The sequence below is a fragment of the Dipodomys merriami genome, unplaced genomic scaffold (assembly GCF_024711535.1).
Source record: "Dipodomys merriami isolate MVZ:Mamm:240054 unplaced genomic scaffold, mDipMer1.0.p SCAF_12, whole genome shotgun sequence".
Taxonomy (NCBI): Eukaryota; Metazoa; Chordata; class Mammalia; order Rodentia; family Heteromyidae; genus Dipodomys; species Dipodomys merriami.
The window spans coordinates 32,211,554-32,233,465 of NW_027202493.1; the positions used below are offsets into that span (position 1 = coordinate 32,211,554).

Here is a 21,912-nt window from a genome sequence, read left to right on the forward strand (position 1 = left end):
AAAGAAGAAGGAGAACAGTCTTTTGAGAATACAAATTCATCTTCTAGTTTCACCACTTTCAAACAGGAGACCTTGGGAAGAGCATTTGGCTGTGCCTCCGTTTCCCCTCCTATAAATAGGGGGCATATTAGTATTTCCCCACAGGGTATTACCATGGCCAAATGATGTGGTGCATGTCCCTGGCCCATAGCAAGGGAAGGGCATGAGGTAAATAGTCCCAACTGCCGTTTAAGCTGTGTAAGTTTTGACTGATGGGTCTGTGTGTCCTGTCCTTTCCCTTCCAACAGGAAAATGGCAAATGATCGATGGTGGTCTCCTGAACATCACCAAGGTGTCTTTCTCTGACCGAGGTAAATACACATGCGTGGCTTCTAATGTCTATGGTACTGTGAACAACACAGTGACGCTGAGAGTCATTTTCACCTCTGGAGACATGGGTGTCTACTACATGGTCGTCTGCCTCGTGGCCTTCACCATCGTCATGATCCTCAACATCACCCGCCTGTGTATGATGAGCAGCCACCTGAAGAAGACCGAGAAAGCCATCAACGAGTTCTTTCGGACAGAAGGTGCAGAGAAGCTGCAAAAGGCCTTTGAGATCGCCAAACGCATCCCCATCATCACCTCAGCCAAAACGCTAGAGCTTGCCAAAGTGACCCAGTTCAAGACCATGGAATTTGCCCGTTACATTGAAGAGCTTGCCAGGAGTGTACCTCTTCCCCCTCTCATTATGAACTGCAGGACCATCATGGAGGAGATCATGGAAGTGGTTGGGCTGGAGGAGCAGGGGCAGAATTTTGTGAGACACACCCCAGAAGGCCAGGAGGCCACAGACAGGGATGAGGTATACACCATCCCCAACTCTCTGAAGCGAAGCGACTCTCCCACGGCCGACTCAGATGCCTCGTCACTGCACGAGCAGCCCCAGCAGATTGCCATCAAGGTGTCTGTGCATCCCCAGGCCAAAAAAGATCACGTGGATGACCAAGAGGGGGTACAGTTAGAGGGCAAAGATGAAGAGGAGACGGACCCATCGGCCGAACGTTCACCAGAAACTGGAGAGCCTTCCACAGACATCACATCCACTGAGCTCACATCTGAAGAGCCCACGCCAGTGGAGGTATTGGATCGAGGACTGCCCCCAGCTCAGATGGAGACAACAGAGCCAGCAGTGACAGATGACAAAAACACCTGCATTATTTATGAAAGCCATGTCTAATACCAACTCCGAAAAGCTATGCATATCCAGAAAATCAGGAGCTCTCCTTGTCATACAGATTAGTACGCACTTGCCGCTAAGCCTTACCAGGAGACTCTCATCCCTTAGGTAGGAGTGATGCCATTTTCCAAGGGGAAAACACCTGCGTGCAGCTTACATGACTGGAATCTCCCCGGTAGAAAAGGATGCGAGAAACATCAGGGTGCAGAACTGATAATATCGGACAGAAAGGATCTGTCCGTGTGATTTGAATTGTAGAGGCCATTCTCTGCCAAATCCCTTAATTGGTGATGCCCTTTAGGCACAAAGTCCACTTACTGTAAGAGATCCTGAGTTCAAGAGCCCTGTCCAATGCACACCGCATTGCTTTTCCTTTTAAAAATTATAGGTCTGTTACCATAGCAAATGCACGTACATGGGTTTGTTGCACTTTTCTTCTCAGTTTAAATTAGCTTCACTGTTCCTTTATAATGGGATAGTTGTTATGATAGTAATACTAATTGATCTTTCTGATTTATCTTCTTTGCCATTTTTGTCCTTCGTTTTCCTTAGAAACTTACCTCATAGGCTTTTTGGTATCAGCCTCCCCCAGTTCCAGGGCTGATAGCTAGAAGTCATTTGTAATGTTCCGAAGTAGTTTCTATGCTCCTTGATTCTGGTGTTGGCTTTGTTTTTCATTCTCCAGGTCTATTTTCATACAGTACTGTTGCTTTTTTGTTGTTGTTTTTTTTAAGTTCCCCACTGAAGCTGCTGTTGTGAAACTGAGAAAACCTTTGCCCCAGAATAGCACTTTAATAGTCAAATAAAAATGTGTTTACTTGTCCAGTTCTAAGAGCCTTTTGGTGAACTCAGCTACGGTGTGGAGGAAGGATTAAAGTTTGAAAGTACACCCTGCACTCCTATAAAAGAATGGTTTACATTTAAGTAACATCATTCCTACAGTTGTAGATATCAGCTTCCCAGAAGGGTTTGTCAGGACTAATACACGTGATAGACATCAGGAGAAGGATCTGTGAAGTACATAACCAGGTCCACTTTTGTAACCTGCATAGCTGACTTCTGACCCTTGAAAGGCAGAGGGAAAGATTAAGGTGAAGGCATAGAGAACCATGCCATTAACTTTATGCCAAAATGGTTGAATTATGAATTAGTCTCACAAGACATCAGTATATGCAAGGCAGCGTGATGTTACAGAACAAAGATGAAGCTAATCATCCAGAGGTTTAGCGCCTACCTTACTGTGCCAATAAACAGCTGCCTGGCTTTGGGCAAGTCTGTGCCTCCACTTCCCTCTATGTAACATGAAGCCCTCTAACATCATTAAACAGTCTCAGTCTCTCAGAGAGCCACATTGATAAGATCATCTCTGCTCTTTTTCACAGCTACTTTAAAGATTTTTTTCTTTCATCTCTAGTTTCCTCCCATATTGTTACACTGCATTGCTTACTCAAAGAGGTTCCGTTTTTGAAAAAAAAAAATCTCAAAATTTCTAACAATTTATGGAACCCCTCTGCCTCTCAAAAAACCACTAGGACCGCTTGCACAATTCACATGTAATCTTAGTGGGAAGCAGTGGTATTGCTTCATTTTCACTTCTAAGCATGGGAGACCAGAACCTTAAAATAGGTGTAAGGGTGCTGCTGGTCACATTGGGATGGTAAGCATGACAGGGTTTATGTGGTAACTTAGCAATGGGAGAGAAGACACAGATACTCAGTCCTCACTCTCTCACCATCTGGGGAAGCGGTCATGGACAGATTCCTTTCTTTTCTGTAGTACTCAGTGGTCCATAAGACCCCTCCAAGCTCAAATATTTAGTTTTTTGGGAAGTTTGAAAACTATGACAGTCCCCACCATACCACATAAGCAGATGGGTATGTGACACTGGACGTTTTTGTGATCCAAACTTTTTTGTGTATGTATCAGTTGTGGGGCCTGAACTGAGGGCCTGGATACTGTCCCTGAGACGTTCTGCCTAAGGATTGCACTCTACCACTTTGAGTCACAGCTTCACTGCCAGTTTTCTGGTGGTTAACTGAAGATAAGTGTCTCACAGACTTTCCTGCTCAGGCTGGCTTCAAATGGCAGTCCTCATATCTCAGGGTCCTGAGTTGCTAGGATTTACAGGCATGATCCACCAGCACCTGGCTTTGTGATCCCAAACTTTTATAGCCTCTGCAGTTGAGGGTAGTGGGCTTGGATTTAGAAGTGACCTTGATATTCCTATTCATAAATAAAATGGACATTAAAGGCAACTTTACAAGATGATGACATTTAACTAGACATCCCTCTGAAGAGAAATTACCTGTTCCTATCTAGTTAGAACTATTTCAAGCGTCACCTAAAAAATTTAGTAGTAAGCAATCAGTGGGACCATGACTCATGTTTGGGCTCTCTGCAAAAGCATTTATCTATATAGATTGCAGAAACTCTTAGAACATAAAAAGTTTTCCAATTGTTTGTTTAAAAAATTGTTATATTTGAATTAGATGCCCAAAGCAACAAAAGGGAATTGCAAACATTTTGTGATACTGTGTGAACTTTTCTCCATTCTGCTCAGTTCTCACTCCACCTAAACTCAAGCGTAGATTTCCACATGGAAAGAAGGGCAGCCATTCTGTGTAGATGTTGATTGGGGCCATCCATTCTGTGTAGATATTAATTAGGGACAATAAACTAAAATGGGGCAGATTTTTTTGTGGGGGAGGGTAGGTAGCAAGAGTTTAAATGTGTGACCAAAGAATGGTTCTGAATTGGTTTTGCTATTTTAAGTGGCAATGAGGTAGATTGTGTAGACTTTTGAAAACTTCCTCTTTAAAGCATCAAAATGCTATTATGTAACAATAGACAACTTAAAGAAGCTTGGCTTATGATGAGAATTTCTCTTTTCATACACCTCACAGCATCTTTAGGAAATGGTAGACCCTCCTGCTAAAATGGGAAATTCAGAAGACCTCATGACTCTCAGCCATTTTGTTCAAAAACTAAAGTGAACTGTTCAGCCTCTTAGAAATTCAAAGGAGTGCAGTGGAATGTGAGCCTGAGCACATTGTACTTGGACAACTTGAGCAGTTTTTAAAGTTTAACACTAAGTCCCTTTAGGTCTTATACAGGTCATGCTTTAAAAAAAAAAAAAAATCTGGTTTCAGAGTCATTCTGGTCATATCCCAGCAATTTTTTTTCTTGAAATTCTAAAAATTCTTCACATATATGTGCATATTTAGTTCACTTAGGTGATCTATAAACTTGGATGGTATTTATTCTAAATGGGAAATAAAAAAGAATTTTATATAAAAATTATGTAATTTATAATGGTTTTGTTTTATATATTATATTTTCATATCTTTAGGGGCAGATCTGCTGCTATGATCATCCTTTTGTACATCATATGTGGCAAAAAGTGATACTAATACTTGACTAAAATCTCTAGGAACCAAATGTGGATATATGTGATCTGTCTAGAAGTGGGTCTAGAAATGTCTGAATGTGCTCACTCATCCCAAGCATTGTCGTGTCATGTCTTCTGTCCAAATGTCTTGGATGCTTACGGGCTTTCCTTGGTACCAACTAAGGCTACAACACCTGATAACCCACACCATGGACTCTGGAATCTTCTTCCCTTCTTTACATTATTTTATTATTTGTTTCATCTTTCATTACATAAGTTTAGGTTGTTTAAACTTCCCTTTGAAGGGCAAATGTGAAATACAAGAAAGCAACTTTATGGATGGATGAGTCTTAACTATAGCAGTGGAAATCGTTTTCCTAGACTGATAATATGTTTTAAGTCTAAAGCTTGGGCTGTTGTTCACTGGGATCTAGATCTTCTGAGCTCTGTAGCACATGAAGAAAATGTGAGGCACAAAGAATATTTGCATGTTTTGAACAGGCACACTCTGCATGTGAGTGCACTGATAGAAACCAGCAAGCATGACTGCAAAACTGGTCAAGCACTGGAAGGAATTTTTTAGAAAGCCAAATCAGTTAACCTTTTGGTATGTGGTTTGGAATACAACTGTTTTATTAGTGTTAGAACTCTTAAAGCTCTGCAAACTGGGATTTCTTTTCAGTGTTTTCATTCAATTAAAAAAGTGGAACATTAACTTCTGTTTCAGATATCTTATTTTTTTCAGCACAGTTCCATATTCTGCCTAGCTCACTTATTCTTTTGGCAGTCCCTTAAGTAATTACTATTTCTATTCTTACTTTTTAAACTGACTTACTGGGTCTCTTTGAATATCTACCAAACCTCATTGTATATTCATATACTTATTCTGAGTACCTGTTACCTACAAGATATTGTTTGCTTTTACATTCAACTATTCACTATAAAGTCCTTTAAGAAGCCAACAAAATTCATTTTCTTAATGACTTTTTTTGGCTTCTTTAGTGACTCACAAATTTGGATTAACAAATCAACTGTGGGAGAAATAATCAAATAAAACAGAATTGTTTTTATTTTTTCTGAAGGACTAAACACTTAACTGTTATGTAAGAAAATTATAAGGATGATTTTCATCTTTAAAATGAGGTTCTTGTTAGAGAAAGAACTTACAGAGGATCTAATACTAAGAATGCTACAATCAAAATCAAAGCTAGAAAATGTAAAGGTAAAAAGTATTTCTAAGAATATTCTAGCATAAATTATTATTCATTTAATCAATATCTAAGACCACATAAGGTATCTTTCCTATACCACAAAACCATGATCAGTGAATTAGGATCAACACTGCACCTATATATGTTTCACTGTACTTCAGTAGTTTTGGTTGTTCTTTGTTAAATTAGAAGGCAAGGTTAAAAACAAAAATGTACCTGGAAAGAACTGTCAATCTGCTGATTTTGAGAACTATAAACTGTTCACCTTTTAAAAAATAATTTAAAGATGTAAACAAATGACTATAAGTTGATATTACTGTAGCAAAAAAACTAAAACCATGTGATCCATCCTGTATTTTGATTGTTGCTTTAATAAAGGGTTGCACAGGTGTGTGGAATGTGTATCATGTCCCCTCATAGGGCACATAATTATAGATGGATTGACATACAATGATACAAAAGCTTTAGTTCTTTCCTTTACTTTTTGCAGCATTTCTTGGGAAAAGAGAAGAAAGGAATTTGTTTATATATAAAATTGTAACCTTTTTCCCTAATTCAGAAGACTTAACTCTATCCTGACAAACGTTAGAGGACCTTATTTTTATCTATGTCAACAAATAATTTATAGCATATGACATCAAGTTTGCTGTCAAGAATCTAAAAAGCTGGGCATGGTAGCTCTTGCCTATAATCCTAGCTACTCAGGGGGCAAAGGTCTGAAGATTGTGGTTCAAAGCTAGCCCACGTAGGAAAGTCCATGAGACTCTTATTTCCAATTAACCATCAGAAAACGAAGTGGCACTGTAGCTCAAAAAGTGATAGATGGCTAGCCTTGAGCAAAAACACTCAAGGGCAGGGTCCAGGAGCTGAGTTCAGGCCCTATGACTGATAGAGAGAATGTGGTTATAATGTACAGAGTTTAACTTTCAATTATCTTCCACCCATTCTAAATTATTTGCCTTCATAGGAATTACTGAGATACATTACTGCTATTTCTGATGTTACCAGATCCTGAGAAAATACAATTTTAAAAATAAATATTTTTTTATCATATTGACTACTTCACGTTACCATCTCCCATTCCCTAATGAGCTTGAGGTGATTAAATTAAGCACATTTTACTGTCTACAAATCCTTTGAAATTGCTGTGTTTCATATATACATACAAACTGTTAGTAACCCAACTATATTAAAATTCCACAACCAATTATTCTGGATCAGGGAGGGGTTTACAGTATGGTTATAAAAGCAGAGCAGTTACATGATCTGTGAATGTTTGCAGCTTAAAAAGGAAGACGCTCTGCTTTAACATAAGAATACTCCGTTACTGGAAGCACAAAAAGTTAAACATGTTTTCTCCAACTCCATGTATGGATTTGGACTTTTCTTCTTAATCATTTTTCTTTGAAACTCTAAACACTTCAAAATAAAAATCAGGGCTGGGAAGGTGGCTCAATGGTAGAGTGCTTGCCTTGCATGCATGAGGCCCTGGGTTCGATTCCTCAGCACGACATAAGTAGAAAAAAAAAGCCAGAAGTAGAGCTGTGGCTCAAGTGGTAGAGTGCTCACCTTGGGCTGAAGAGCTGGGGGACAGTGCCCAGGCCCAGAGTTCAGGCCCCACAACTGGCAAAAAAAAAAAAAGAAAGAAAATAAATAAATAAATAAAACCAATCCAATTAGAGAACCTTCAGCTTATTTTCTTTTATTAAATATTTATACTCACCAGCATAGAAAATTCTAATAGAGTCATGGTTTCCTTGTTTATGCAAGAATAAAGAGAGTTGCTTAAGGACACCCAATTTAGGACATTAGCCACACATAAAGTTGTCTTGTACAAACTGGTAGCAAAAATATATATATACTCACAGTGGTGGTCTCAGCCCTAACTACTGTTCTGAAAATGTGTTTTACTATATGTTGCATGGATAATTTTATCTTTCTGTGATAGAACACATATATTTTAACTTTATTTTGAGATAATTATAGATTTACATGTGATTGAAGACATAATGCAAATTACTGGGCACTGGTGGCTCTTGTCTGTAATCCTAGCTACTCAGAAGGAAGGATTACTGGAAGGACTGAAGGTTAAGGCCAGCCTGGACAAAAAGTTCTTGAGATACCCCTTCCCACCCACCACCCCAATCTTGCCCAGTAGCTGGGTTTGTCATCCAGCTATGGCAGGAAGTATAAATAGGGGGATCATTGTCTAGGACAGTGAGAGCAAAAATAAGACTTCAGAAATACCACAAAGACTTAGTTCAAAACCCAGTAACACCAAATAATAATACTAATAATAATCATAATACAAAGATATCTCATGAACCCTTAATTCCTCCCTGTGGTGACATTTTTCTAAATGACCATTTAATATCATTACCAAGATACTGGCATTGCTATTAATATAATTCCCCAATCTTACTCATGTTCCTTCATGTAAGTACTTACATGTACATGTAAGTACGTACTCAGTTCCTTCAGATGACGTAAGTTGTGAGAAAAGGTGGGGGTGGGGGAGGACAGGAAGTATTTCCAGCCAGATAGACCAAACAAGCAATCAAAAGAGTTGAATTAACCGTAATCCCTCTGTATATTTTCTTTACAATAAACAAATCTACTTCCCACTCCAGAACATGTCTTAAACAGTAAACTGCTTTATTAGACAAGTGATGCTTCTGAGGAGCCAACTGTAACAAGTGTATTTTTCTAGAAAAGTGTTTTGTTTTTGTTTTTACTTTTATGGTTTTTACTTTTGTGTTGGTACTTGGGCTTGAACTCAGAGCCTGTCTCTTAGCTTTTTCAGCTAATACTAGCATTCTACCACTTGAGCTACACCTCCACTTGGTATTTTGGTGATTATTTGCCTAGGCTGATTTAGATCCTAGCCCCCTGAGTAGCTAGGTTTATAGCCATGAGCCACCAGTACCTGGCAAATTCCCAGTTTCTTAGTGTCTGATTTTTCATCATCTTAGAACAACATGTTAATGAAGATGTGGTTTGTGAGAGAAAAGGGCATTCACCCCAAATCCTATAAAGCCCTTGAGAACTTGGACTGTGAGGGCCACAGGCCACCGTGCGGGAACTCTTGAATAGTTCATTCATACCCTAAACTGCTTTTGCAGTCAAGAGGTATGGAATACAAAAGACAAGTCTGGTTTTTAAGTGTCTTTCAAACAACTCAGGGAAATAGTGCTCCTCCACTATCTAAAATGTCCAGGTACTCACTACAACTCCAGAAGTTCCAAAACTAAGGCTACAGAGATGAAGACCAAAAAAGTCATGAGCAAAGGCTCAACCTATGGGACACTAGTAGTCTCACGTTCTCTTTGTGTTCCTCTCTCTTGAATAGGCCAGGGCTTAATATTATACCCAATATATAGGTAATAAAAAAATCTACTAAAACATTAATTCTGATATTTTAAAAAAGCATTGAGCCCACTACTTGAGAGGTTAAGGCAGGAAGATTGTGAGTTTGAGGCCAATCTGGGCTACATATTAAAGCCCTGTTTCAAAAAACAATAACAAAAAAGGAAGAAAAAGAAAGAAAGGAAGGAAAGGAAGGAGGGAAGGAAGGAAGGAAGGAAGGAAGGAAGGAAGGAAGGAAGGAAGGAAGGAAGGAAGGAAGGAAGGAAGGAAGGAAGGAAACATTAAGGGCCTTGGTAAGAACTGAATACCAATTATTATCTCCAGTACTGAAATTAAGACAACTGATTGTAATGTTGATAAATGAAAGAAAAAGCTTTGGTCTAAACTTAAAGATTCAGGAGGTCAGTTCCTGTAGAGGATCACTCAGTAAGTCTGGAAAAGTCCCCATTCTAAGCCAGCAAAATTCCTTCATGAAAGATTAATTCCCTCAGAGTAATATTTTTCTTATTATGCAAATTCCCTAGGCCTCTGATCATTGTCAGTATGAATTGGCATAGTCTTGTTACTCTACCTAATGAGGTTAGAGGTAAGCACTCTAAAGATAAGAGTTTTGAGAGGGCAGAGCAGGAGAGCAATGCTGACTCCAAGGAGACTTCCACAGAGATGACCAGAGTGGAGGTTCTGAGCCTCCAGAAAGCATCATCAATCTTGGAAACATAACAGAGGAGCTGCCCTAGGAAAAGGAGAAAAACTGAAAAATTACTTCTTCATACTATTAACCAGGCTAGACATAGCCACATAGCAATGCCTTTTTAATTATATGCATTGCATGTGTTAATGCACATTTGCTTTGCATATGTTAATGTGTATTAGCATATGTAAACTGATCTGTATAATGACATAAAATTATACTCATTACCTAATGTCTAGTCAAAAAATTTCTTCAGTCTCAGTCATGGTTGTCTCCTCAATGAAGAGAACCCCAATGCTTATAGCACTTTGGGTTAATTGGTATCTTCCTTTTAAAAGCCAAATTGTCAAATCATTTTCAAGAATTGATTCCCACTGTTAATGGAGGACAAACTTTCAGCCAGGCAGCAACATGAAAGTATCTTTCACATGCTCATTTATTTTGAGTACAATGCATTAATTGGAATACTTAGCTTTCATGAGGCTCAAAAATATTCTTTATAGGGGCTGGAAAGTTGGCTCAGTGGTATAGCGCTTGCCTTGCATGCCTGAGGCCCTGGGTTCGATTCCTCAGCACCACATAAGCAAAAAGAAAAAAGCCGGAAGTGGCGCTGTGGCTCAAGTGGTAGAGCACTAGCCTTGAGCTGAAGAGCTGAGGGACAGTGCTCAGGCCCAGAGTTCAGGCCCCACAACCGGACCAAAAAAAAAAAAAAAAAATGTTCTTTATAATTACCCAGCAGTGATTGCTAATCTCTATTCTCTACTCAAAACTCAGGATTAAGCACAAATATCTAGCAGCTATAAGGTTCAATTTCATTGTTTTCTGTTTCATTCTATTTTCTCTGCACATGATATATTTCACAGTCTTACAGAATTGTTTGTACTCATTTATCAATACTAGAATGTATCAGAAAATATTTAGATAAATGTAGGAAAGCCCTTAAATCTTTTTTTTTAATTTTTCCTCCATACCAGTACTTACCATTCTTCTTCCCCATCCTTCCAGGCCTTTAGCTCAAGAAATAGAAATAATTTTCCCAAACCCATAGTAACAAGTCCACATAGGTGTTGCAACTACTAGACCAGGGGATTGGTAAAGACAAGAGACATTCATGTCTCCACAATGCTTTCCAGGAAATCCTAAAAATCACTGATACTAAGTGAAACAGTATCTCTTCTCATTACATTAGGATTTATGTTTATCTTTGAAGCATATGAATCCACTGCACTGGACTTTATAAAGCTGGGCTTTATATATCCTAGGTGAAATCACTGATACTAGGTGAAACAGTATCTCTTCTCATTACATTAGGATTTATGTTTATCTTTGAAGCATGTGAATCCACTGGACTTTATACTTTATAAAGCTAGGGCTTTATATATCCTAGGTGAGCACTCTACATTGAGCTTTCTTCCTAGCCCAAAAAGTACATTTTGGAGTATCTTTTTAAACTTAAAACCCTACTATACTAACCCTCATTCCCAAGATGATCACCACAGTCTAGATGTTTCTGTTCCTTTAAGATCTTGATGCAGAAACCTAATGTCCTATTCAATAGTATTTGGAGGTGATCAAGTCACAAGAGATGTGCCAAGGAAGCTTATTAGTGCTCCTTCTCCCAGATGAGCATAAAGGGAAAAGAGGCCATCCATGGGAGAGCTTTCCCTCACCATCTTGATCCACATCTCAGCTCAGAATTGTGAGAAATACATTTCTGCTGCTTATAAACTCCTTAGGCTATGAAGCTAAGCCTACAATGGCTTTTGTTGGCAGATTTAACTCTTTTCTAGAATAGAATATCGCTTTATTTTTTCCCATTTTCTTTTCCTTCTCACTTTAATTCAATATTTAAAATGGCTTTTGTCCACTCTCATTTTGTCATGATGACACTATTTTCTACTATTAGAAATCTGTGGTGAGTTCAAAGACATAAATTGCTACACTGAAGTTATTTCTACACCATTACATGTCATATTCTCTGCAAGCACTTTATAGTCACTGGAAGATCAAGCAGAACAAAACCACCTACTTTCTAAGTGCTCATACTGACAGACACAGCAAATGAACCCAGTTTCAGGTTAACACATGAATTATCTAGAGATTTCCTGGCTAAATTCCAGGGATTTTTAGAATTCAAAAGAAACAGAATTGGAGATTCCAATCCCTGGAGGCTGGTCTGCATTTTCTACCATCTTTAACAAGCCGGACTTCCTCCAGTGGAAAACTAATCTCTAAATGAGGAGTTTAAAGGTTCATTTCCCAGGTGAGAAGGTGTGCTTATTCTCCAGGCTTGTTTTGAAGCCAGACACAGAGTATGTAGCACATAGCTCTCCTAATCTCAGGACCAGAAAATACTACTCATGAGGTAAAGGGATTCTCTGATGTTGGAGGAGAAGAAATAAGCATTAATGGCATGATATATTAATTTAAATAAGTAGTTGACTCCATGATCCTGAGCCTATACATTCTCATGGACATGCATTTGCTTACTGCCACCCCATGCCTATGTTTGGGTAGGGCCATCATTCGTGGAGGGGTGAAGGACTTCAGTGGCTCACTGCCACGTGCAAGAAATTACTGTTTCCTCTCCATCATCCTATCTTTCTGTGCACCCCCATTTTGGTCTGTGTATGGAGCAGGTTGGATCTGTGTAATGAAAACCATTGTTTTCTTCCTGTCTGAAAGCCAGCCACATGCTCACAGGTAGGCCAGTATTTGAAAGTACACAGGCAACCATCCACCACAGGGGATATTAGCATTTCCTGGTCCTCCTCTTTCTGCCATTGTATTTGGCAATGTTCTCCAGAGGCACAGAGCCAATAGAATTAATATATAATTACAAGAGGGGATTTATTGGATTGATTTGCATAACCTGAGACCAGATAGTCTCACAACAACCCACTGAAAGCTGTAGAGACCGGGAAATCAGATGAATGGTTTGCAAAGCTGGAAGCTTCTAAAGATGAGAGTCCAATGATACAGCCACAAAAAAAAAAAAAAAAAGAGGCTGAAGCCTGGTAAGTCCAAAAAGCCTCTGGTATGGGGCTGTGGCAACCACAAAAATATAAACAAACAAAACATCTGTGTGAGCAGAATGGAGCCTGTGTGTGCGGGAACATGCCTGTTCTACACGTTCTGTCCTTCCGGACATCTCACCCGCCCCAGCCTATTTGATTCTGCTGCCCGCATTAAGGGTGTGTCTCCCCTGTGTCTCCCCTCTCAGTTCACTGTCCCGTGGGTTGTGTCTGGAAACCTCCTTATACATAATACCTACAAGTTACTAAATTTCTAGATATCTCTCAATCCAGTCAAACTGTCAACCAAGATTAGCCATCACAGCCACAAATCCCTCTGGTCACTTTCAGCCATTCTATGTGGCGAATGCATACAAATCCACTGACACACATCAACAAAAGATTGTTTCAATGTGGTGGGTTAACTTTCTCCCCATATTCTACAAGAAATGTTGAAAGATATGCTATATATCTGCTTAATATCACTTCTCTCCTCCAAACAACCATGTTCAGGTCTAATTTACTTCCACTAAAGCTGTCTCCTACTCAACTAACCTGATTCCTGATCAGGACTTGAACTTAGGTCTTCATGCTCAACCGGTTTAGTTGCTCATAAATGGCCTCTCCCCTTTGAACCATGCTTCCAGTTTAACTTTATGCTGGTCTTTTGAACTTTTTGGCTCAGGCAGGCTTTGGACTGTGATCCTCCAAATCTCAGCCTTCTGAGTAACTAGGATTACAGGCATAAGCAACCCACACTGGGATTCATAGTCTTCTCGAGTCCACCCCTGACTGACCTGCACGCTGCCACTGTCACTATCAGAACAGCCTTTGTTGACCCCTGACCAAACTCATCTTAGAAACCTCAAACTATGAGGTGGAACTGCATCCCCATGTGACAATGTGACAAGCCTCGTACACACCCATGTGCCCTACTTATACATTTCCACCACACACACACACACACACACACACACACACACACACACACACACACACACATTCCACACAGCCAGCACTCTACTGGCAGCCCAGAGGCAGGAGAGAACATAGAAGTGCTCAGATTTGCCATCCATCCTGATCGATGTACAGAACAGGAACTGAGGGAAAATCCTGAATACTTATCACACTGACAGAAATCTTGCCAAAGTGAGAGTCATATCTACAACCATAAAAATCTACTTTTGCCTTCCCACATGCTCACTGATGAACCAGATAGAAAAGCCCTGTCAGGAAAGCAGGCAACTCTCCATCCTGTTCTAACACTACTCTCCCCTCCTAATAATGTCTAAGCAAACACAGCTAGAGGCAGAATTCAGAGACAAATTCCAAACATACTTCTGCCGGTATTTACAGTCTCTCTGTCACTCTCTCATGAATGGCTAAATTCTACAATTACTGCCTCGATATTGAGAGAAGGACTTTAGACTCCAGAGTTCTTCTTTTACCTAGTATCTGGCCAGGTGGTGCCTTTTTACATAACACTAGCCCTGTCTGACCTCACTGTAAATCCTCTCCCCCCCCCCCCCCCCCCCCGCATCTGCAGAGTCCTGAGAAGCTGGACCCAAGATATTATTTAACTAAGTGGTAGAAATCCTTTCCAATCTTTGAAAATCACATCTCCCTACTTACTTCATGGAAATGAATGAGGCCTATTTACTGCTCAGTTTTCCTCATCTAATAACCTCTGGGACTACTCCTGTTTAAAACTGGGCATTAAATTTAACCTAAACAGCTAGGGAAATTGAAGACACATTATAGAGAGTGGCTCTAGATATTTCTCACACTTATAAGTGTGAGTGGGGGTTATACTGCTTTTCTGTAGATCCGATTTCTGAGTTTTTACAGGATCTTCTGTGTTAATTGGTAACAAGGTAATTAAATATCTTGTCCGGATGCCTACAGTGATCAGCCTTGCACCAACTTTGATAAGTAAAGTCTGTGAGTGGGAGGGAGAAGAAGACATAGGCTTTGCTTTTATAATAGAATTCTTGATTTCTTGATAGTGATTTATGTGAGCTCCGGGCTCATGAAGAAGTGATGCTGATTAGTAAAGCAAAATCATCTCTTTTGTAAAGTTCAAGTGATCATGTTCAGATGAAAGGCCAGAAAGTACTTTTAATTTAGAAAATATTCCAGAAGCATCTGTCTGTTTTCCAAACTCTATTTCATATGAAGAGCAACTTAGTTTTCCAAGGCATCATATCCTAGTTGAGATGATTCTGAATTCATCATTCACTTGACATATTCTCCCACATATAGTCTCTGACTAAGCGAACAAAGTCAGTGCTTTCCTTCTTCTACAAATTTTTATTATAATTAATTTAAATCAGAGAATAAAGTTTTGAGCATGAGAAGACTTAACAGGAAGCCAGTCACTCCTTAATAACTCAACTTTATTTATTGGAAAGTAATAGGTGCTCCAGTAATACAAAAATGGCTGTTGCTCTCAAGGACTCCATCTTTTTTGTAGAGTTCGTAAAATGAATAGTCAATAACTGTTTCAGATGATAAAAGTGGTAGATGACTTCATTGAAAAAGAAAATCTGTCAGGGGCCACTGGCTCAAGCCTGTAATCCTAACTACTCAGGAGGCAGGGATCTAGGGAATCAGAGGATCATGGCTCAAAGCTAGTCTGGAGAGAAAAGTTTACATGACTCCATCTCCAATATAACCAGCAAAAAATTGAGCTTGAGGAATGGCTCAAAGTGGTATAACACCAACCAAGAGGGGGGAACCCTGAATATTCCAGGAAGAAATAACTGAGGGGTTAGGAGAACTCTGAGAAGAAAAAGATAGTTTCAGATAATCTGAAAAGGGTTAAAATTTGATCAGATAAAGGAAAGGAAGAAAGACTTTCTAAGAAACAGGTTCAATGTGAGATAAGGGGTCAAAGCAAAAAAGGCAAAGGCAATTCAAGGGCTAGACCACAGAATGCACAAGAATACAGAATGTGACACACAGCTGTAAGACCAGAGGTGGAAGACCCATTGGGGCTGGTATATGGAATGCCAGTGTAAACTACTGGCTTTATCTTTAGACAATATGGCCTCTTTAAGAAGTGGAACAGGACAGGACCCTGCTTTAGAAAGAGAAATGGGCCAAAAGTAGAGGCACAGAGTACAATTTCAGGGCCTTTTTTTTTTTTAATGACTTAACTATAAGTGACAAAGTGAACCAGGTTAGTGGATGTGAGGATCTACAGAGCAAAAGGAAAGGATATAAAAACTATTTCTATCTTCCATTTTAGCCATGCCTCTCCACCATGCACAGCCAGGGCAGCAGTTCAGTAAATAAACTTTTCCTGCCTGAATAGCACGTGGTGCTCTCTTCATCCGCTACCTAATGAAACCTACCTATTTAATATACCTTACATATGGTGCCGTGACTTGGATGGGGTTTTTGAGTTGGAAATGTTAGAATTTCCTAACCACCCCTTTTCTGCAAACCGAACTGCCTTGAGACACCACTTGAGACTTTTCACCAATACCATTGCTGGCCTTCATATTCACACCACTTCTCTACTCTGCAATGCAGAAGACTACATATACATCACCCATGGTCAACAAATACATTGGTCAATGTCTTCTAGAACCATCAGAATTTATAGACATCTAGAAAAGAAAAAATTTTATGGGGATTGGCTTAAGAAATTACAGAGGCTGAAGGTAACCATGATATACAATCTGCAATCTGGAGACCAAGCATTGCCAATGGTATAATTCAGTGAAATTTGAAGACCTGAGAGTCATGGAAGAGAAAGGCAATAGTATAATTCTCAATATATGGCTGGAAATCGGAGAACTTGGCAGGGCTGAGAGTGGTGTATGGGGCATTAGTATAAATCCTACATCTGAAGGCCCAAGAACCAGGAGCTCTGATGCCCAAGAGCAAGAGAAAATGAATGTCTCAGCCCAACAAGAGAGAACACCAATTTATCCCTCCTCACATTGATGAATGCCAATATTCTTCAACCAGTCTACTGAGTCAAATGTTAATCTCTTCCAGAAACACCTGTGACAGGGGCCATGGCAAATTTTCACATCAAATTACCCATCAGAACCAACACTAGCATTGTTTCCATATTAGGTACACCTTTCAGCTGAAGTTTCTATTCCTACTTATTTTTAAAATTGGGTCCAGGCACTCTGTTGAGAACTTTTCTGGAATGATTTTAAATGGTTTCATTCTAACAGTACATGAAAGAAATAGCATCATATCATTTTATAGATAAAGAAACTGAGCTATCCAGGGTTACACAGTTAGAAAATAATGAGAATTGGAGTTCAATCCTAAGTCCAACTGAATAAAAATCCTGTGTTTATATCTATAATGTTACATTATTGCTGGTTGGGATATCTGGGAAAAGCCAATGATGTTCTGAAGCTAAGAAAGCTGTTAAATTAACTACAGTCCTTGATTAAGTAGTAGCTACAAAGAGGAAAACAGGGAGTAACAAAGGAAGGACACAAATGGGATGTGAATTCTGGAACAGAATGAGAAGAGAGATCCAAAGACAGAATTTGGGCCATGATACAAGAAATACTTATCAAGAAGGAGGTTTCTGGAAGGCCAAAATCTTAATTTTTAACCTAGAAGAACACTCAGATGAATCATGCAATGATTTACCTCCTTTCCCCCAAACTTCTACCTTTGCCCCAACCTTCTATTTTCGACAGTGTCATGAAATAAGTCCTAGGAAGAGTTTAGAACCAACTTTTTTTTTAGCAGACATTAGTCTCATTTTTTTATGTTAGAATATTGTAAGTTTTAGAGTACACAGAAAAACAAAGTTTTGTCTAGATAGGAATAAGAAAAGGATTTGTTGTGAATATTTCATAAAACTTCTGATAAAGGTGTCTAATAAATACAAGAGAGCAGGGGGAAAAAAGTATTTCTAGGGCTAGGAATGTAGCTCAGTGGTAGAGTGCCTGACTAGCATGCATGAAGCCCTGGGTTCGATTCCTCAGTACCACATAAAAAGCCCAAAGTGGCACTGTGTCTCAGGTTGTAGAGTGCTAGCCTTTAGCAAAAGAAGCTCAGGGACAGTGCCCATGCCCTGAGTTCAAAGGCATAGGACTGGCAAAAACCAAACAAAAACAAAAACTATTTCTAAGGCGACATCAGGGGCTTGGCAACAGATGGTTTCTGGAGATTTTCAGCCTGAGCCACTAAGAGTATGATTTTTTGCCATTAGCAGAGATAGGAAGGACACATATGAAGAAAGCTGAATACTTTGAAGCGCTTTAAGTTCTTAATGTGATTTTAAGACATCCATCTTAAATACTTAATTTGCTTAAGTATTGAAGTATATAAACATATGATGTGACAGAAACGATCATTTGTGTTCATTTTACTTTTCTCCCTCAATTACAAAATGCCTTCTCCATAGACTCCCTCACATAGCAGGAACTTAAGACCTGCTGACAAATGAAAATAGGCAATGGTATTTTGTATATTGAAAATAACAAAATTACAGAGTTTTCTAGCAATTAAAAATGGAATCAATAACTAGGTCTTCTGTTGGAAATAGATACCAGCTATCTTTAAGAATATGCTGTAAAGTAAATGGTCTAGGAAATTTGTTTAACAGGATCCTAGCAGAGAACTTCCCAAACATACAAAAAGATAGGCCTATTCAGATACAAGAAGCTTTTAGAACCCCAAATAGACCAGACCAGAATAGGACATCCCACCGTCACATTACAATACACACAGGATCAACTCAGACCAAGGAAAAGATCCTTAAAGCTGTCAAGGAGAAAAGGGTAATCACCTATAAAGGGAAACCAATTAGAATCACCTCAGATTTCTCAGCAGAGACAATCAAAGCAAGAAGAGCCTGGAATGATGCATGCCATGCCCTAAAAACAAACAACTATCAACCAAGAATACTGTACCCAGCTAAACTCTCCTTCATAACTGAAGGCCAAATAAAAACCTTCCATAGCAAAGAAAAATTGAAACAATACATCTCCACCAAACCAGCCCTACAAAAGATTCTTAAAGATGTCCTACACATAGAAAACCAACAAGACCGCAATAAAGGCCAAGAAACTGCACCCAAACTGAGAATCCAAGAACCATAGGAAGAACCCAGTTTTCGCAGCCCCCAAGAAGGTGGATAACATGGCAGGAACTCCCAAATATCTCTCAGTCCTATCTCTTAATGTTAAGGGACTGAACTCTCCAATTAAGCGACATAGACTGTCTAGTTGGATTAAAAAACAAGACCCTTCTATCTGCTGCCTGCAAGAGTCACATCTTGCCCGTAAAAACAAACACATTTTCAATGTTAAAGGCTGGAACAAAATCTACCAAACAAACGGCCCCCATAAACAGGCGGGAGTTGCAATCCTAATATCAGATAAAATAGACTTCAAATTAAAATTCGTGAGAAGAGATAAAGAAGGTCGCTACATACTAATTAAAGGATCTCTCCTTCAGGAGGATATTACAATTCTAAATATCTATTCGCCAAACAATGGAGCACCCAAATTTATCAAAGAAACACTACTTTCCCTCAAATCCCATATAGATCCAAAGACATTAATTGTTGGGGATTTTAACACACCACTCTCCCCACTAGATAGATCAACTCGGCAAAAACTCAACAGAGAAACCGCAGATCTAAACAGCTGCATAGATCAACTAGACTTAACAGACATCTACCGAACATTTCACCCAGCAGCATCAGAATACACGTTTTTCTCAGCAGCACATGGAATGTTTTCTAAAATAGACCATATTTTAGGCCACAAAGCAAACTTGTCTAAATTCAGAAACATTGAAGTTATACCTTGCATTCTCTCTGACCACAAGGGAATAAAATTAGAACTCAACACCAAAAGCCACCAAAGAAAGTCCGGTATCACATGGAGGCTGAACAACACACTGCTGAATCAAGAGTGGGTCATGGAAGAGATTAGAAAGGAAATTCAAATGTTCATGCTTTTCAACAAAAATGAACACACAAATTACCAGCTCCTCTGGGACACAGCAAAGGCAGTACTCAGAGGCAAGTTTATAGCTCTGAGCTCCTACATGAACGAATTAGAGAGATCTGAAACTAGCAATTTAATGACACATCTAAACCTCCTTGAAAAAGAGCAGCAAGATAAACCCCAATCCAGTAGATGGAAAGAAATAATCAAAATTAAATCAGAATTAAATGAATTAGAATCCAAAAAAACTATAGAAAGAATCAACAAAACAAAGAGTTGGTTCTTCAAAAAACTTAACAAAATTGACAGACCCTTAGCAAATCTTATCAGAAAAAGGAGAGAACACACCCAAATTAATAAACTCAAAGATGAGAATGGAAACATCACCACGGAAACAACCAAGATTCAGAACATAATAAGGGAGTACTTCTCAAAACTTTATGCTAATAAGTTTGAGAACTTGACAGAAATGGACCTTTTCCTAGCAAATATTGACATGCCAAAACTAAACCAAGATGAGTTAAACCAGCTCAACAGGCCCATATCAAGCACTGAAATAGAAACAGCAATAAGAGACCTCCCAGCTAAGAAAAGTCCAGGACCAGATGGTTTTACAGCGGAATTTTACAAGGCCTTCAAAGCAGAGCTCACACCAATACTCCTCCAACTCTTCAATGAAATTGAAAGAGAAAGCTCACTACCGAACACATTCTATGAAGCCATCATAACCCTCATCCCAAAACCAGGCAGGGACTCATCAAAGAAAGAGAACTATAGACCCATTTCTTTGGTGAACATTGATGCAAAACTTCTCAACAAAATTTTGGCCAATCGACTTCAACAATTCATCCAAAAAATCATACACCACGATCAAACAGGATTCATTTCAGGGATGCAAAGCTGGTTCAATATACGCAAATCAATTAATATTATTCATCACATCAACAGGAGCAAGAATAAGAACCACATGGTTATCTCAATAGATGCAGAAAAAGCATTCGACAAGATCCAACACCCCTTCATGATGAAGGTTTTGGAAAAATTAGGAATCCATGGAACATTCCTCAATACAATAAAGGCTGTATATGACAAACCTACAGCCAGCATTATACTCAATGGTGAAAAACTAAAGCCATTTCCTCTTAACTCAGGAACAAGACAAGGATGCCCACTCTCTCCACTCCTCTTCAATCTAGTATTAGAATGCCTAGCTACAGCAATAAGACAAGATGCAGACATAAAGGGGATCCAAATAGGGAAAGAAGAAATAAAACTCTCCCTCTTTGCAGATGACATGATCTTGTATTTAAAGAATCCCACAGACTCCACTCCCAAATTACTCAAGGTGATTCAAAACTTTGGCAAAGGAGCAGGGTATAAAATTAACCCCCCAAAATCAATGGCTTTTCTGTATGCCAACAATGAGAAAAGTGTGGCTGAAATTAGGAAAGCAACTCCATTTGTAATAGCCCCACAAAAAATAAAATACCTAGGAATTAACTTAACTAAAGAAGTGAAGGACCTCTATGATTAAAACTTTAAAATCTTGAAAAAGGAAATCAACACAGAACTAAAAAAGTGGCAAAGCCTCCCATGCTCCTGGATTGGAAGGATTAACATCGTGAAAATGGCAATACTTCCCAAGGCTATCTACAAATTCAACATAATACCTATCAAAATTCCAACCTCATTCTTCAAGGAAATAGAAGAGGCAATCCAAAAATTCATATGGAACAATAAAAGACCCTGAATAGCAAAAACGCTCCTCAACGGAAAGAACACTGCTGGAGGAATATCAATACCAAACTTCAAACTCTACTATAAAGCCATAGTAATCAAAACAGCTTGGTATTGGCATAAGAACAGACCTCAGGACCAATGAAGTAGAATTGAAAACCCAGAAATGAACCTACAGACCTATAGCCATCTAATCTTCGATAAGGGAGCTAAAACAATAGAATGGAAGAAAGACAACCTCTTCAGTAAATGGTGCTGGCAAAATTGGTTAACTACATGTAGAAAACTTAAGCTAGATCCTTATATATCACCCTGCACCAGAATCAACTCCAAATGGATCAA

At 39.1% G+C, this 21,912-nt stretch overlaps 1 protein-coding gene and 1 long non-coding RNA gene across 5 annotated transcripts in view; one reads left to right on the forward strand and one right to left on the reverse strand.

Moving 5' to 3' along the window:
- The window catches only part of Mfap3l (microfibril associated protein 3 like), a 39,561-nt gene extending 33,345 nt beyond the window's left edge, over window positions 1-6,216 (forward strand). For all 4 annotated transcript variants that reach the window (XM_070016479.1, XM_070016483.1, XM_070016481.1 and 1 more), the window contains exon 3: window positions 288-6,216. In XM_070016479.1, coding sequence (XP_069872580.1) covers window positions 288-1,219 — 932 coding nt within the window. In that variant the 3' untranslated portion in view covers window positions 1,220-6,216. The remainder of the gene's footprint in view (window positions 1-287) is intronic.
- LOC138823296 (uncharacterized) overlaps window positions 1-21,912 on the reverse strand; it is a 245,193-nt gene that overhangs the window by 123,235 nt on the left and 100,046 nt on the right. The gene's annotated exons all lie outside the window — the stretch shown is intronic.